The sequence below is a fragment of the Corella eumyota genome, chromosome 1, assembly GCF_963082875.1.
Source record: "Corella eumyota chromosome 1, kaCorEumy4.1, whole genome shotgun sequence".
Classification (NCBI taxonomy): Eukaryota; Metazoa; Chordata; class Ascidiacea; order Phlebobranchia; family Corellidae; genus Corella; species Corella eumyota.
The window spans coordinates 19,857,839-19,874,256 of NC_137490.1; the positions used below are offsets into that span (position 1 = coordinate 19,857,839).

General features: G+C 28.8%; 2 protein-coding genes across 2 annotated transcripts; one reads left to right on the forward strand and one right to left on the reverse strand.

Moving 5' to 3' along the window:
* Positions 1 to 2,364: 2,364 nt before the first annotated feature.
* On the reverse strand, positions 2,365 to 5,548 carry LOC145743996 (glutamine synthetase-like). Its single transcript, XM_082562089.1, has 7 exons — positions 5,272 to 5,548; positions 4,963 to 5,124; positions 4,730 to 4,876; positions 4,429 to 4,556; positions 3,702 to 3,901; positions 3,447 to 3,627; positions 2,365 to 2,820 (listed from the first exon to the last, which is right to left on the reverse strand). Exons 1-7 carry the CDS (start codon positions 5,429 to 5,431, stop codon positions 2,689 to 2,691), a joined length of 1,110 nt encoding a protein of 369 aa, XP_082418215.1. The 5' UTR covers positions 5,432 to 5,548; the 3' UTR covers positions 2,365 to 2,688.
* Positions 5,549 to 8,125: 2,577 nt separating this feature from the next.
* On the forward strand, positions 8,126 to 15,019 carry LOC145750578 (sodium- and chloride-dependent GABA transporter 3-like). The gene is made up of 15 exons (XM_082566651.1): positions 8,126 to 8,259; positions 8,728 to 8,834; positions 9,439 to 9,569; positions 9,735 to 9,861; positions 10,068 to 10,224; positions 10,818 to 10,950; positions 11,117 to 11,251; positions 11,355 to 11,458; positions 11,632 to 11,756; positions 12,203 to 12,315; positions 12,992 to 13,129; positions 13,479 to 13,682; positions 13,786 to 13,953; positions 14,351 to 14,419; positions 14,602 to 15,019. The coding sequence occupies exons 1-15, from the start codon at positions 8,237 to 8,239 to the stop codon at positions 14,659 to 14,661; spliced, it is 1,794 nt and encodes a 597-aa protein (XP_082422777.1). The 5' UTR covers positions 8,126 to 8,236; the 3' UTR covers positions 14,662 to 15,019.
* The last annotated feature ends 1,399 nt before the right edge of the window (positions 15,020 to 16,418 follow it).

Genomic DNA, 16,418 nt, shown 5'->3' on the forward strand with positions numbered 1-16,418 from the left:
AAAGTGACAACAATAAATCCATCAAACTAAAAAGGAAAAAATAAAACGTCAAAAGCCCCAATAAAGTTAGATGTTTACTGTCGTTAATGATTGACATGTGGCTACTGTTATGTTAAATACTCTTAATTTAGAACTTTTACGATGATGAGCTCCCATGACTTTATGTTGGTAACAACAACTCTTGGCTGTACAAACATTTGTGTTAAACTTGTATGGATTTAATGCGGTGGAGAGTGCTTGTATTTTTCAAACTGTATTTGTTTACTGTCGTAAAGCTGTCCCTGTAACAAATTGGCTATAGTTATAACCATTTAAAACAACAATATTTTAAACTAGCATGTAAAACTTAAAACTATGTTTTTTTTGTGGTAAGGTCGAATGCGCGACCTAAACATAAAGTAACATTGGTTACCCCGACCCAGTCTCGAGTTGCCTGTTGCAGTTTTGGATATTATAGAATATAATTGTCCGATATATTATAAGTTGCTGATTAGGTGCTGGCTTAGCTGGAGTTTATACCGTTTATAGCGCCTTACTCAAGGGCGCTACAGCATGAGATTACTAAGGATCGAACTCAGGATGCTTGTTTAAGCATAAATTATTAAAAATATAACTGTTATATTTTTACATACCAAAGATAAATAATTTTAGTAAAGCTTATATTAGTGACGTAATATGCGTAAAGTTATGGCCCACATAAAACTAAAAAGAAAAGAAACTCTTATGTTAGTATACAACTATCAACCAATATGGAATTTATTTTCCGTCATTTTTACCTCCCGTAAGTTAAATATTACGTAGTTTTGACGTCATATAGTGTATATTGCTTTATGATTTTTTATTTTAATAAGAAATTAGTTAATAATTAAAATATGCGAAGAGTAATTAGTTGGAAGAAAAGGACAACATTTACAAAAGAAGATTAATTAAATAGTTCTTCGAATTTTTAACCAAAAAATAAACAATTTAGCGACATTGCGTTAGAATAAAAACAGTTTTATTGTTAAGGGAAAATTACATAGCAAACTTTTTTAAAAATGTTTAAAGGGGATTTAAAAAAAAAAAAATCGGGTAATTTTAAGCGGTAATTTTTCTAAGTAGTTGATTGTAAATTTGTCTGGTGCAAGTTAGGCAATAAAAATATTGACAGAGGGCCGTTAAACTAAAACGTTTATTACCTTTTTACTATGAAATGTTTACGTATTGCTGTTAAAATTATTTTATCGTATATTGCACCATAATGTTAAAAATTTTAAAACCAGGTTATTTTTAATAATTTTTTAGGTAAAATTCCATGACTTATAAAAAAATTGCATTTGCAAAAACAAATTGTTGCAAATTTTTTTCCTTATTTTTAAACTAAATTGGTCTTCATTTTAAATTTTGTAAATTTGATAATTTCCTGAACAGGAAAGTTTTAATGTTTATGTTGTTTATTATTGTTAAATTAACCATAACAAAATTTTAAATATAATGACACGACATTTCCTTAAAAACAAACCGAAAATGATCAATTGAAAACGAAAATTTAAGATAACACTAAACAGACCTAAATTTTAAATTTAAAAACAATTGTAGTCGGGTTTTAAAAATGTAAATAGAGTCACGTGACCTGCTGTGCAAACATCCGCGTTCGATATTACACAACTACATAACAATATATTATATTGTATTTAAATTAAGAGCTTTTAACAGCAGTAAAAAACAGTTTTAAATGTATTTTCTACGACTTGCCATTATAATGTAGCATTTTATAATTAAATTTTAAAATATAATATATTTAAATTGTGCAAATTAAGACAATAGACATCGTTATTTTTTGACCTTTAAATTGGCTTTGGATTCCTTAACGCAAGTGTTATTACAAATCTTTGTCATCGTAAACAAAAACGTGGCTACTTAATCGCCAAACGTAGAAATCCCTTACAAAGTAAATACAATGTAATACGAAACTATAATTTCACATCATCTAATGACCACGCAGCCCTCGCGTGATTACCCATACTTCTTATTCTTTAGAAAGCATGATATTATAATACCCGCCACGTGGACAAAATTGACGGTTTTGCTGTTTGTCTAAAAAGTGTTTTAGTGGTTTAATTCCTCAGCAAAAATTTTGGTTCATGTAGAGCTCTAAATAGAACATATATTATAAATAATCCTACCGCATGTATGGAATGTATGAAAACATTAAAAACACCTAGCAATTTTAAGAGTATGACGTATAAATTGTACGGTGCTAAATTTGCCTGTATTTGCCTTCAGGTAATTTTTCTGTTTAAGATCTAATTCTGAAAACATATACGTTTGTACACGTCAAATACTACGTAAACCCATTCTGATTCGATACAACGTATTTCTTGTAAGATTTACTATATTACCCAGTAAGAAGTAATGCATTAAGAAGTAACAGCAAAGAAAAAAAACGGAATACATTTATACGTTATTGTAACGCACCATTTTGAATAAAACAACACAAAAAAGAGATGTTATTAATTAACAACAAATAGCAACAGACGACCGTAATTTATTATATCGGGTTAAAGGAATGCAAAAAACAATTGCACATTGTAGCAATGCTTGCAGCAATTTATGTAAAACAATATCACAAAAAGATATTAAATCAAGGTAAAAACTAACATGACAAAAAAGACGGAAAAATCAGAAGGTTCGGTTGGGAATGGTAATTTATAAATCGAAGTCGTTGTCTCCTTCTTCGTTTAATATAGTAGTACGACATAACGCTTCTGATACAACGTAAGGGTCACAGTTAGAAGACGGTCGCCTGTCTTCTAAGTAACCTCGTTTTTCGTCGCCAACCTATAGAAATAGAGCAATAATAATCAATTTAAATATTGTGAAATTCTGTTAAGAGTTATAGAAATACAATGAAAGGCCTAACAGAGCAAATTTAGGTTATGTAATTGCTCCGCATGTCTTAGTTGTTTTGTAAGCATTTTTATACGATAGTGAGGTAAGCAGAATTTTATTTTTTAACCTTTGGACTGTACGCCGGTCTTTTGAAATTAAAATCCTTTTATAAATAAAATTTTAACTTTTAACCTAGTTAAGAATAATGTTTATACAACCTACAGTTTTATTTGTTAAGTAGGGCAATAATTTAAGTGGTTACACTTGAATTAGATCTACAAACAGGTTTTTATGGCACTGTGAATGCATTAGAAAATTAACTGATTGCAGTAAAAGTTAGATTGCAAATATGCTTCTGTCATAATAAATCAATACATAAACATTGTGGCATGTGATTAATAAAAAATATATATATTCAATAGTTGAGTAATGTGTAATAATTATTTATTATCGTTGCATCCTGTTATTCTGGAATCTAGCTATTATATCATGTAATACACTCTTTATATTTAAAACATTAATATTTAAAAAAAAAAAAAAACTAGATTTTTATTTTGAAAAACATAACAAATTACCTGTCTCGGTATTCTAATTGAAGCTTTTCGGTTTGCTACTCCGGAAGAGAAATTGTAAATTGAAGCAGTTTCGTGAAGTCCTGTCAACCTTCTCAAGTTATCTTTACCTCCTTGTGGATCATAAGCTTTGATGTGCCAGAAATGACGTTTACTTAACTTCTCAACAGCTTTGTTAATAGCCCTAAAAATTAATTTTTTTTTAAATATTGAAATAAAAACTAAAAATAGTGGGAAAAAAATGAAATTTGAACTTACTCAATGCCGCCTTCATTTCTCATTGCTTCGGTACTGTAGTTGGCATGGCAACCAGCCCCGTTCCAATCTCCCTTCATGGGTTTTGGATCAAATGAAGCGATGATCCCAAAGTCCTCACAGACACGATGTAACAAAAATCTTGCCACCCACAAATGATCGCCCATGTCAATCCCCTCACAAGGACCTACTTGAAATTCCCACTGTGAAAAATTAAAGACTGTTAAGTATACTACTACTAATGGTTAATGTTTAATAGATTTAGGTCTGAATTTGTATGATAAAGCAATAATATTGTCTCAAATACAGATACTAATTAATTAAATGGGTTTTTGGTGTTATGTATTCTCAAATATGTACTTTGGTTTTAGACTTTGGAAGTGTCGTGTATTGAAAAACGAATATTTGTTTTAGAAAAACAAGATTGTAAAATATATTTTCATATCTAATGAGAAAATAGTTTTTAAAGCTTACTTGTTAGTATGTTACATAGATGATTAATGTTTGATATCCTATTATAGAATTTTGTTTTTAAAAGACAGACTTATGAGTCAACAGTATTACGTACAGGTAATATTTTTTAAATGGTAATTTTATGTTAAATTAATTATTGCCTTAGGGCGTTTAGGTAATTTCCTAAAACTAAAATTGTTCTTTATTTAAGTTCATGTTTTATACTACTTAATATTTCAAATTTATGAATTTTAAATTAAGAGTTATTTTTTTTTACCTGGGCCGGCATAACTTCGGCATTAGACCCAGCAATTTTAACCCCAGCAAACATACAAGCTCTGTAATGAGCTTCAACAATGTCCCGACCGTAAACATTACCAGTACCGACAGCACAGTAGTATGGGCCTATAATATAAACAGATAAAATAAAACAAAAGAAATTACATTCAATAAATCGGAAAATAATTCCAATTTGTAAAAAAAGATGATTTCTAAAAATTCATATGACAATTTGAGATTATAAAGGCATCGTCGACATCAAACAGTTAAAACAAGTTATTTGAAACTTGATTTTTTACCTTGTGGTCCTGGGAATCCCTGTTTGGGCCAGCCGAAAGGATGACCGTCAACGTCCAACAATGTATATTCTTGTTCCATACCGAACCACGGTCGATCCTGCTTAACTTCTTCCATCACAGTCTTACATCTTCTACGATGATTTGTGGCTAAAAATACACGAAAACAGATGTTTTTACGGTGTTTGGTTGGCTAGTAAATATAGTAACTCGTAAAATGAGTTTTGTTTACATACCAACAGGCTCCATCTTGTAGTTTAAGACCTCACATAAAACAAGTTTGTTTGGGTCGCCACGGAATGGATCTCGGAATATCGTGACTGGTTTTATGTAACAATCGCTGTTTGAACCTTCTGATTGGTTAGTACTTGACCCATCAAAATTCCAAACTGGTAATTCTGATAACAAAAATCAAAAAATCAAAGCATTTAAAATACCATCACAAATTGTATTAAAATAAACCTACCAACTAGATATGTAGTAGTACAGTAAAAACTAAATGTATAGGCTCATTAATTGTAAAATATTATAGTTTATTTCATTACCTTCAACAGATTGTGGTTCACAGTCCAACGTTCTTGTTTTACAACGAAGATGTTCCCCACTGCCATCAACCCAAATGTACATGGCCTGGCATTTGCCCTGACAGTCCAAGCTCATGTAATCGGTCTTGGCAGACTTGTTTAAAAGTGCGGTTGAAGGCATCTTTCTTTTATTTATATTTTTCGTAATAACACAATGAAAACGACAAGACAACTAACAGATTAACAGACAAATTAACCTAATATTATCGTACAAAAAGCAGGCCTAAGAGTCTGTAAAATCAAGTTATAAATACTTAAAAATTGCCTTACCAAAGCTTTACATAACCCATTACAGTTAACTATCGACCACGTAACGGGCTTTGTTATTTTTATACTGAACGTAAGAAGAAGAGAGAAAAAGGCAACCCATCATGCGTCAATTCTATACAGTTATGACGTCATTCGTATAAACAAAGAGATAAAGAACGGGCTACATTTTAGCTCTTTATTTAATAATTAGTTAAAAACTGATTTAGATCTAAAATTTAAACATAAAAGAATGAAAATTACACTGAATAATTGTACTTTTTAAGTCTAATAAACAATAGAATGAATGAAATAGCGAAATTTTTCGTCAGCACGCCTTTTTCGGTGCTGAAATATTGCGTCATAACATTTCGATTGTTTTTTTAAGAACAATTTGGTACGGGGTTTGATTTTGTTAACAATTTTGAAATGCATTAATTACGAAGTACACACTTTTTTATAAGTTAGGTTTATTTATATAACAATAATAAGCATTTTTGTTTGTGGTATTAGTTTAATGGTTCAGTAAAATGTAAAATAAATTAAAGCAAAAATTTTACCCAGCAATATTTTTTATCTTACTAATCAAGATATTTAAAACTATAAATAAACTTCGGGCTCTTAGAATAAAGTCCAACTTAATAAACATTACCAAGAAAATTACTATCAGTACCGGCATAAATGCGTGTGACTAATCATTCGTGACACGACACTTTAGCGCCGCAAGTGACCACAAAAATTTAAAATTTTATTTGATTTTAGTATAAATTTCCATTAAAGTTAATTTATCTACTGTTAGTTAATGTATATTTTAACCATTTGGTTGTGATTATTATTTGTTAAAAAGCACAATTAAGGACTTGATTTTTTAAAGTGTATTGATACTCAAGACTCATAATTTTTATAAAAAATAAATTTATTTTTTTTAAACAAGGGCAAATTAGTAAAGCATCTCAAAATATAACTTAACCAATAATTATAAGTTTAATTTAAATAAAAATAACCTCTATTTTACCGAAAATTGTATAAATTTTAAACTTAAACACTTTTATTTTTCTGCATGTAAGGCTATTAAAAATTTATAAGACCAATCAATGTAAAGGATATATTTCAATTTTATAATCCAATTTAAAATTTAAAAAACATTTTATTGTTTATTTAAAATTTATACGTTGAAATAAAGCAGTGTTTTTTGTGGTTGGTGCTTTCGCTTTTAGAATTTTGTGGCAACTATTATACTTTTGTTTAAATGTTAAATTTTAATCCTATGTCTATTGATAATCAATATTTAAAAATAAAATTGTCAATGTAGTTATCCAGATAGGGAAACCTATACATTAACATATATATTAACAAATAAAAAGCAACTTAATCATATTTTAGTTGCCTATATTTTTAAAAGAAATAAAACAAATGTAAACATAATTCTGAAATATGTAAATTTTTGTAAAAATAGGATGTTAAAGTCGATTTGAAACCATATCGGATATAAATTTTATGTTTAAACCAATCACATTGCTGTTTATTGTCGTTGTTAGAAGGCGTTGAAACCTTTTATAACAGTGAATATTATTCTCCCGGTCCCATGAGAGACGAAAAGTGTTTTTGAAACCATCAAAATACACAGACCTTTTATGTGTTAAAGCTTAACTGAAAAAGGCCTGGTCTTTTATTTTTTAATTCTATTTATATGCTTAAAGAGCTAAGCAAAATCAGTTTTTAACTGAATAGTTAAGGCATGATTTAGGCTAGAATAAAATAACTAACAGCATTGGAAAATTTTTATATGAGCTTATAGAGAAAAGAGAGAAATAAGGGCGTTTTACATACGTAGAGTTAGGAATTTTAAATACAAAATTTAAAATTCAGTTGGCACTATTCTAAGAAAACCTGAGGTGTGGAATATTTTATAAAAAGATTTTATAAACATTGAATGTACGGTTGTTAGTGAAGGTATAGGATTAGAATTAAAAAAGTAAAACACAAATTAAAAAAATGGATATGTAACGAGCCTTTTATGCATTACATAAATATTTGCAACCTATAATTTCAGCAATACTATGTTCAGTTGAATTGGAAATACAAAATTAGTAGTGCGAGAAAAGGAAATGGTTAAAACGGTGTAGTGTACATTCGTGTAGACTGACAGTTTGTCCCTTAGAAGTAGGAAGCTGGCTGTTTATATACAGTCAGATAGTGGTAGCAAAACGAAAGGGTCACCTGTACTTTGCATTTCTTTAAAATTTGAGGCTGTGTAAAAATAAAGTGCAAGAACAGTTTAAGAAAAAAAAATTTAAGAAAAAAAAGAGATTTACAAATAACCTCTAGCGAATATAATTAATATAAGAATAAAATAATAATGACTTAACATAGGATATAAATTTAGTATCCTAAAATTTAGCGAGGACCGTTAAAGTAATAAGTTTTGTCGAGAGTCGTAAACTACATATGTTTTTGAACTTTTGATTTGGGTAATTTTCCATTACGATTTTTTCTTTTAATATACCTCGGGGCAGCAATGCTGAATTGTTTTGTAGCAGATTAAAATATTAACTTTAGATCGCGCGACCACAAAGTTCGCTCGAACCGTGCACTTTTTGCAACTTTAAAATAATTTTTTTCTTGCGTTTTTAGAACCAGTCGTTTGCACTAAGGGGTTAGGTATAAGAAACTTTTTAAAATGGAAAAGTCTAATCATAAAAGGTAAGACACCCTTAAAAAAGTTGTAATTTTAATTATATATATATTTTTTTTTTAAATAATGCTGGGATAAAATTAGGTACGCACGCTTTAAGATAGTAAAATATAAATATTGCAGTAAAAAAAACAAAAATTTTAAAGCTTTGGGTTTTTCCTTCTTGTTTTTATTGCTTGGAATTTTATGACTCAGATTTAGATGCTTGGCTAAGCTAAAAAAATGTTATCTGTTAATATTATAGTTATGCAATATTGGTACAACATTGTTTATAATCATAATTTTTTACTAAAAAGGCGTTAGATAGTTTACATATCAAAATTTGTCGTTGTTACAGTTTCCTTAAATGCATCATAACAGGAAACAATTTACACAATTTCTCTACAACATATGGCCTAAAAATCCTAGTTTTTTAAGCAACATGTTTATTAGCACATAAACCGCATTTTTTTAAATACTTTACTTTATGCTTACAGAATGAAATGGGAGAATAATGCTGAATTTATGTTATCCCTTATCGGGTATTCGATTAGTCTTGGCAATTTATGGAGATTTTCCTACTTATGTCATAAAAATGGAGGAGGTTCGTATTAAAAACAATGCAACTTTACATTATTTCTACTCTGTTAGGTTTACCTTTAAACTATATACATAAACAACACAATCTTGGCTTTGAATATCTTATGTAGAAATGTGGTTTTACAGTTTTTGGTAAAGCGTATCAGCCAACATTGTGTGTAGGTGTATAGCTTTAATTTCAGCCCACTATGATTCCTTGTTATGCCGAGTATTTAACCACTATGGGGGCGTGGAAAATAAGTTTTCCTCCGGGATTTAAGTCATGTTATTCACGTAGTATAGTAATTCGCTGTGAAACGTCACTAAGGAATTGCATAGCTGCTTGCGTGGTTTTATTACCACATTATTGCGTCATAGAAGTACGAATTGTTTACACTGAAAGCGCTGACCATTGTACCTATGTAACAGTCATTTTTGTTCAAAGTATTTTTTTTATACAAAATTAAAAAAATGTACAAAACCTATGCGGTATATATCCCGAAATAGGACACTTTTTATTCGTAATCATATTATATTACTTTCATTTTGAAAAGTAGTACCCAATACAACAATGAAAAAATAGAATAGTTTTACAATATGAAAAAACAAATTGTATTAACTTTTTTCAGGTGCATTTCTTATTCCCTATCTAGCCGGCGCAGCATTTATAACTTTCCCAATGTACATGTTTGAGATTGGACACGGCCAATGTACTGGTAAGGGAAAAGTTAAGGCTTGGGACAGAATACCTTTAATGAAGGCAAGTCTATATTACTATTTGTCTATTTTAGTACAATTTTTTTCATATTTATCTTTTCTAATGGCGTGTTTTTAAAAAAAGCAAAAAAATGTCGGTATTTAAACATAGTTTTTAAATTTTTGTATCGTGTTATTCCAATTTTAAAATTTTTTGACATGTGTTTAGGGCATTGGATATGCTGCCATATTTATCGCAGTATTTGCTTTAATCCCCTATATTTTAATCATGGCTTGGGGGGTTTTCTTTTTTGGATTTTCATTTTCTCCTGTTAAGCTACCGTGGGCGACATGTGGTAAGAAATTCGATTTTAAAATTTTCAAAACACAAAAATGATCAGAAAAGTCAAAATATTAAAATAAAATTTAAACTGTTTTACTTTTACTTAGATAAAATACATGGAATACGTAAAATCTTAGTTAAAAGTCAAAAAAAAAAATTTAAATTTTTGTTTAAACTTTTATGATTAATTTTTCAATTATAAACTAAAATATAATTTAGATAATAAATGGAATACTGACAACTGTATACCACAGGACTTAGGTGATGGAAATTGGACCTTACTTTATTCTCGAATTTTAAAAAATTCATCGATTAACTCAACTTTTGGTAACTCTACCTATTCCAAGTCCTCGCCATCTCAAGTGCAATTTTTCAGGTACTAATTTTCAGCTTTACAATTTAGAATTTTTTTGTTTGTTTTTAACTAGTAAGTGTAGGCTGTCAGCTTTATGGTTTAATGCTTAAAAACCACGTAATTTTTTCTAAGAATTAAAGTCTCTTTATTTTTAAATGTTAGAGCGTTTTTAAGAATATATAGTTATGTTAAGTGTATTTATTATAAAACACCGGCGGTGCAATAGTGCCCAAAACACGTGGCTTTAAAAACACGTGGCTTTTAAAGCACGTAGTTTAAAACACGTGGTTACAAGGTGGGATGTTTTTAAATAATTTATATAAGGCAACTTAAGACTGGGCCGAAGTAACAAATGTTACTTAATGCCGTAAAGTCGGTCTTTCTACAACAAGGATAAATAATTTATATAGAAATAAATAAAGATTTGTAAGCGATAATATTAAAGTAAAAGGCATCTTCAAATCTTTCAACTTAACATCATTTTTGTTTGATTTTTAATACATTCAAAGCCAGCAAGGTATTATTTAGCTTGAGATTTCAAACAACCTTTACCGCTAAATGCTTTAAAGTATTTATTCTTATTATACTTTTTGTTTTTTTAAATTTGTTTATAGAAACTATGTGCTTCGAATTCCGGATGCTTATGAGATCTCGGGGGAATTCAATTACGAAATCTTAATTTGCTGTTTCGTTTGTTTTCTGGTGATTAATTTTATTACAATTAAAGGAATACGAACTAGTGGAAAGGTATCAATGTATTGTCTGATTTTTTTTTATTTTTAGAAACTTTGTAGTGATTAAAAACTAATTTAACAACTTTTTTTTGCAAAACGTTGAAGGTATTTTAAAAATAACTTGGGCCTAATAATAACATAAAATTTACCCATATTTAGCCCAAAATGACATTTTTTAGGCTGTCTACGTAACTGCTACATTTCCGTTTATAATGTTGCTTGCTTTACTCATCCGCGGGGTGACGCTAGAAGGTGCAGGAGAAGGGATCCGAAAATTTTTGCTTCCTGATATGGCCCAGCTTGCTAAACCTAAGGTAAGTTTAAATCGCAAATAATTATAAAAATTAACAAAATTTAACGAGGTAGCAACACTTTCAGCCAAAAAAAATTGTATTTAAACAGTTATTAATGTTTTAGGTATGGGTTGAGGCAGCTTCACAAGCTTTATATAGCTACGGAATCGGTTTTGTATCATTGACTGCCTTTGGAAGTTATAACCAATATAAACATGATTTTTACAGGTAAATTTCAAAGCTTGATTTTGAAAAATAAAATATTACATTTTAGAAAAAATGTTATGAAAAAAATAATGTTACTTTTTAAGCGGTTCCTTTGCTTTATAATTAATAACTATTAACCAACAAAATGTATATAATTATATTCATATTTATTTAAAACTTAATTTTTTTTATAGACAATGTGTTTATATTGTTCCTCTTGGCACTTTAACATCAGTAGTTATGGGAATAACGACGTTTAGTATATTGGGTCACATGGCTCATGTTCTCGGAGTGGATATTGAGAATGTAGTAGAGTCTGGTGAGCTACCTACATAAAAGTTATTTAAAAATCAAAAATTGGCAAAGTATATTAGCCTATGAAAGAGTATTATTTATTGTCTACCGGCAGCGTGGTGTAATGGTCAAAACACTGGGCTTCACTACATAAGGTTCTGGGTTTAATACTTACTGCTCTTATGCTGTAGTGCCTTTGAGTAAAGTACTATAAACAGTATGAACTTCCACTAAACAAACACTTAATCAGCACATAATTATCGGGCAATTATAATTCATAATATCCCAAACTGCCACAGGCAACTCGAGACTGGGTTGGGTAACTGATGTTATATGTTCAGGTCGGGAAGTCGACTTTACTACATCGAGGATAAATAAATATAACTTTACCATACACCTATTTTAATTCAAGAATGCACTAAATAATATCTTACACGTAAAGGCAACATTCATTTAAATTACGTTTTTTAGGACCTGGTCTAGTGTTTCAAATAATTCCATTCGGATTAGCAGCGATGCCTTTTCCACAAATTTGGTCGGTTTTATTTTTTCTTATGTTCTTTTTCGTTGGGATTGATACCTTTGTAAGTTTGTTAGTTTTTAGTATTTTAAGACTTGTTTAATGTTACTTGAATTGTACAAAAACGTAGTAAAACATATTGGTAGTAAAACATATTGGAGTTTTTTTTGTACGAAAACGTAGTAAAACATATTGGTAGTAAAACATATTGGTATAAACATCCGACATATTGGTATAAACATACGTAAAACATATTGGTATAAACATACGTAAAACATATTGGTATAAACATCCGACATATTGGTATAAACATACGTAAAACATATTGGTATAAACATACGTAGTAAAACATAATTGTACGAAAACGTAATAAAACATATTGAAGTTTTTTTTTAAAATCATTATATAAAAAATGTTTTGTTAAGAAAGGGGTCATATAAATGTTTCTAAACAAAGAATTTTTTTTTAACATTATGAAAATATTTTTTTTTAAGGGAGTTAAATAAATGTTTTTTAACAAGGAGTTTTTATTTAAATATAAATAATAATTGTGATAGTGTGTGTTATTATTGGACTTAATTTTAGTGATGAAATTTTGGGTTACTTTTCAAAACTTTTCAACCAAAACTTAATTTTATAAAGCTTCAATTTATTCCTTATTATATGTCCCAAAATATCTTTCCATCGAGATTATGGTCCCCAAATTAAGACCAAAATATTTAACACAATTTCATCGCTAGTTTTCTGACATTGAAGGATTAATGGCGATCTTAGGCGATGCTTACCCGAAGACTGTGTCAAGTACGAAACGTCGAGCAATATCCAACTCTGTCGTCTGTTTTGCTTTTTTTGTTGCAAGTCTTACCCAACTATCAGGGGTAGGTATTAAGATATATAAGATGTTTTTGTTTAAAGATTTTTTGTTTAAACCCCGTCTTAAGTACTTTGATATATAGTAAAATGTGTTTAAGTATTAAAATATTTGGTCAAAAAAGGTCTTTAGCCTTTTCTATGATATTTTTAAGTAAGTACCACTGCCTGATTATTAATCTTCTAATTGATTACTTATGCTTGTTATAAGAAATCAGTTTATCAAAAACTTCTTACCAAAGAATTTTACAAAGTAGGAGCAGCGAAAATCGAACCCAGGACCTCGTGGGGTGATGCCAGATGCGTTTACCCTATACCATGTCGTCGTATTAAAAAAAATATGCATTAATTTCATAGCACGGCTTTTACATTTTTGAGCTTTATAATTACTACGGAGCGTCCGGCATTTGCCTCCTATGGGCTGCCATGTTTGAATCTCTAGCTGTAGGATGGTTGTGGGACGCTGACGGTTTCGCTGATGACGTCACGGATATGACTGGAAGAAGATATTCGAGATTTTTTAAATATTCGTACAAGTTCTCGATTCCAGTTGTGACTTTGGTAAGGCTGTTATTTATACGATTTTTTTTTTACTTTGAAAAATTAAAAAAACTTAAAACTTTTATTTTCGTTAAACAAATATTTTATTTGCGTTATTTTTTAGAGTATCTTAATTTTCTTTTTCATTAAATGGACCCCGTTACGAGTGGGTGATTTTGATTACCCGTCATGGGTCACCGTAATAGGATGGATGATGTCGTTGTGTTCTATGCTTTGTATCCCTGGGTTTGCAATATATGCAGTTTATAAACAAACCGGAACGTTGAAAGAGGTAAGGGTGTTTACTTGGAGGCATTATATAATAGTTGAAAAGTCAGGCCTTATAGAATAAGGTCTTGGGTTAGATTTTCACGACTTTAATGCTGAAGCATTCTAGAGTAAGAAGCTTTAAACGGCATAAACTTCTGCTATGCTTAAATATCAAGCACCCGATTAAATATTGGAAACTTTTTATTAATAATATTCCTAACTGCAACAGTCAAAAACGAATGGATAAAAACGAAAACTTATTTTTTTTTGGAAAAATAGACTAGAAAAATATTTTGTTATTTAGAATTTTAACAAGTAAAGTACGTTTAAAAATATTCTGTTTATATGAAAATTACATATTTGCTTTTAAAAGCAATATTTTATTAAATGTAATAAATTGTTTTTTGTTATTGTTTCAGAGATTAAAGAAATCCATTCAATCAAGTGGTTCACAAAGATTAAGAAAAGAATTAAAGATGTCAGAAATGGTAAAATAATTTTTTTCATTAAAAAAACATCTTGTAAAAAAAATGTTGATATTTAAAAATGTCAAGTTTTTTATATACTTTAATGATATATTGTCTATGGAAAATTTAACAGCGAAAAAATGTTTTTTAATTTTATGTAGATTTTTTATAAAGCAATTTCAAATATTTTTTTTTGTTATTAGGTGGATTTTCGTGACGAAAAATCACCAGAGCATAAAGAAGAATTACAACCAATTATGTAATTCTTTATATTATTTCTATGAAATATTGAATTTTATTTTGTTAAAAATAATATTCAATTTTGAAGTATAACTCCACCTTATATAAAATTAAAAAACACTAATTTTTGTTATACAAAATAATTTATACTTTTATGTTTATATAAAAGCATATAATTATACTGATAATGTAATCACTTTGTTGCTATAGCAACACATAACAATATGTTTAATTAATCTATTTAAATTTTTCCATTTTTGTTAGTTAACTTTTTCGTTTTAAATTTAACTGTTACACTATGTAATAATAATGCCAGTGAAACGTTAATTTAATTCATTAACAAATTTTAAACGTGTTTATTTAAAAATGATATGATATAATACAAACTATGACATACTTAAACGATTTTGTTGTTTTTACTTTAGCTTCAATACTGTTAAAATATGTAAAAAATTAACCGCTAGATGACGTAATGAGCCACCTATTTTTTCTTGTTTTTTTTGCTGAATTATTCGCCCCTTAGGCCTGGCGTTTATGGATAGCTCAAACACGTCATAACAGTTCACCCTTCCCCAATAAAAAATATAAAACCGATCATCTTAAGGCGATATGAAAAAAAAAAACTTTTTTATTGGTCTGGGAGTGTGGTATACCGGTCATTGCGTAAAAGGTATCGGGTTTAAGCCACACCAATACCACACTATTCGCTCTTGAGCTTGGGATTTACAGATAGCCTCAACATCACAATAAAACACTCTTTTAAGGTTTCTTAAAAGAAAACAAAACTTAAAATTAATTTTTTATTAGTTTAAAATATTTTTTTTAAAAATCTGAAACCTTACTTTTTACATTTAATTGGACCATTTAAACCAAAATATCAAAACTTGTATTCATTATATTTTAATGCAGGTAAAACATTAATTTCTTATTAAAATGCTAATGAGGTAAACAAAATTGGCATAAATATTTAATAAAGTCTTATATTAGCAACTGAAAAGGCAATTAATGATGGCTAACAAAAAATCATGTATTCGATTTTAAGCTATATTAAGTGTTAAATTATTCAACTGATTAAATACAACAAAAAATCAATGTAAGTTATATTCCATTGTTATAGCCATTTAAAACGAATTAAAGTCTTATCTTTATGATTTTAGTACAAAAAGAAAAAGATGCCAAAGTGTGCAGACAATTATGAATTTAAGCTTTTTGTTAAATAGATTAATGTTGGCTTAAGTTTAAATTGAAGTTCGTAGGCTTTTAGGCACGAAAACAAACAGATAGACCGTGTGATAATTTGGTTATAAGAAAATAAAATGTTTCAGAATAGTTTATTGATTTTGATTATCATTTTTTTATCTTGAGTTTTATGTAAGAATAGATTTTCAAAGTTAGACAAGCTTTTTTTATATCTTTGGCATTTTGAAATTCTGTTAAAGTATCATACAAATACAGTCTTGTGATTTAAGAATAAATTCTAGGTATATTAAAATTGTAAAATGTGACATTAATTTTATAAATTTGGAAGCTTCACAAAAATAAATCGATTTAATTAACTGCAATCGCTTCGCTAATTTAAATTTAACTGCTTAGAATAGGGTTGGGGCGTGCTATCGATTTTTATTGCATTTTAAAATGAAAAGAACAATTTTTCAAATTATAGGTGGCTGAAAATTTTGTATTTAATGGTTCTGCTCTACCCCTGAGGGCCCTTTTTCTTTACGATGACAAAAACAAACCGTAATTCAACTACAAAAACGTGTTTAAATCTAGTAAAATT

Coding starts and splice junctions, on each gene's coding strand:
- LOC145743996 (XM_082562089.1), bottom strand. CDS start 5,431: ATGCCTTCAACCGCACTTTTAAACAAGTCTGCCAAGACCGATTACATG. Junction 3,902..4,428: donor CCGAAGTTATGCCGGCCCAG/GTAAAAAAAAAT, acceptor AATTTTTCACAG/TGGGAATTTCAAGTAGGTCC. Junction 2,821..3,446: donor CAATTAGAATACCGAGACAG/GTAATTTGTTAT, acceptor CTATTTCTATAG/GTTGGCGACGAAAAACGAGG.
- LOC145750578 (XM_082566651.1), top strand. CDS start 8,237: ATGGAAAAGTCTAATCATAAAAG. Junction 9,862..10,067: donor GCTACCGTGGGCGACATGTG/GTAAGAAATTCG, acceptor AATATAATTTAG/ATAATAAATGGAATACTGAC. Junction 13,130..13,478: donor GTCTTACCCAACTATCAGGG/GTAGGTATTAAG, acceptor TTAATTTCATAG/CACGGCTTTTACATTTTTGA.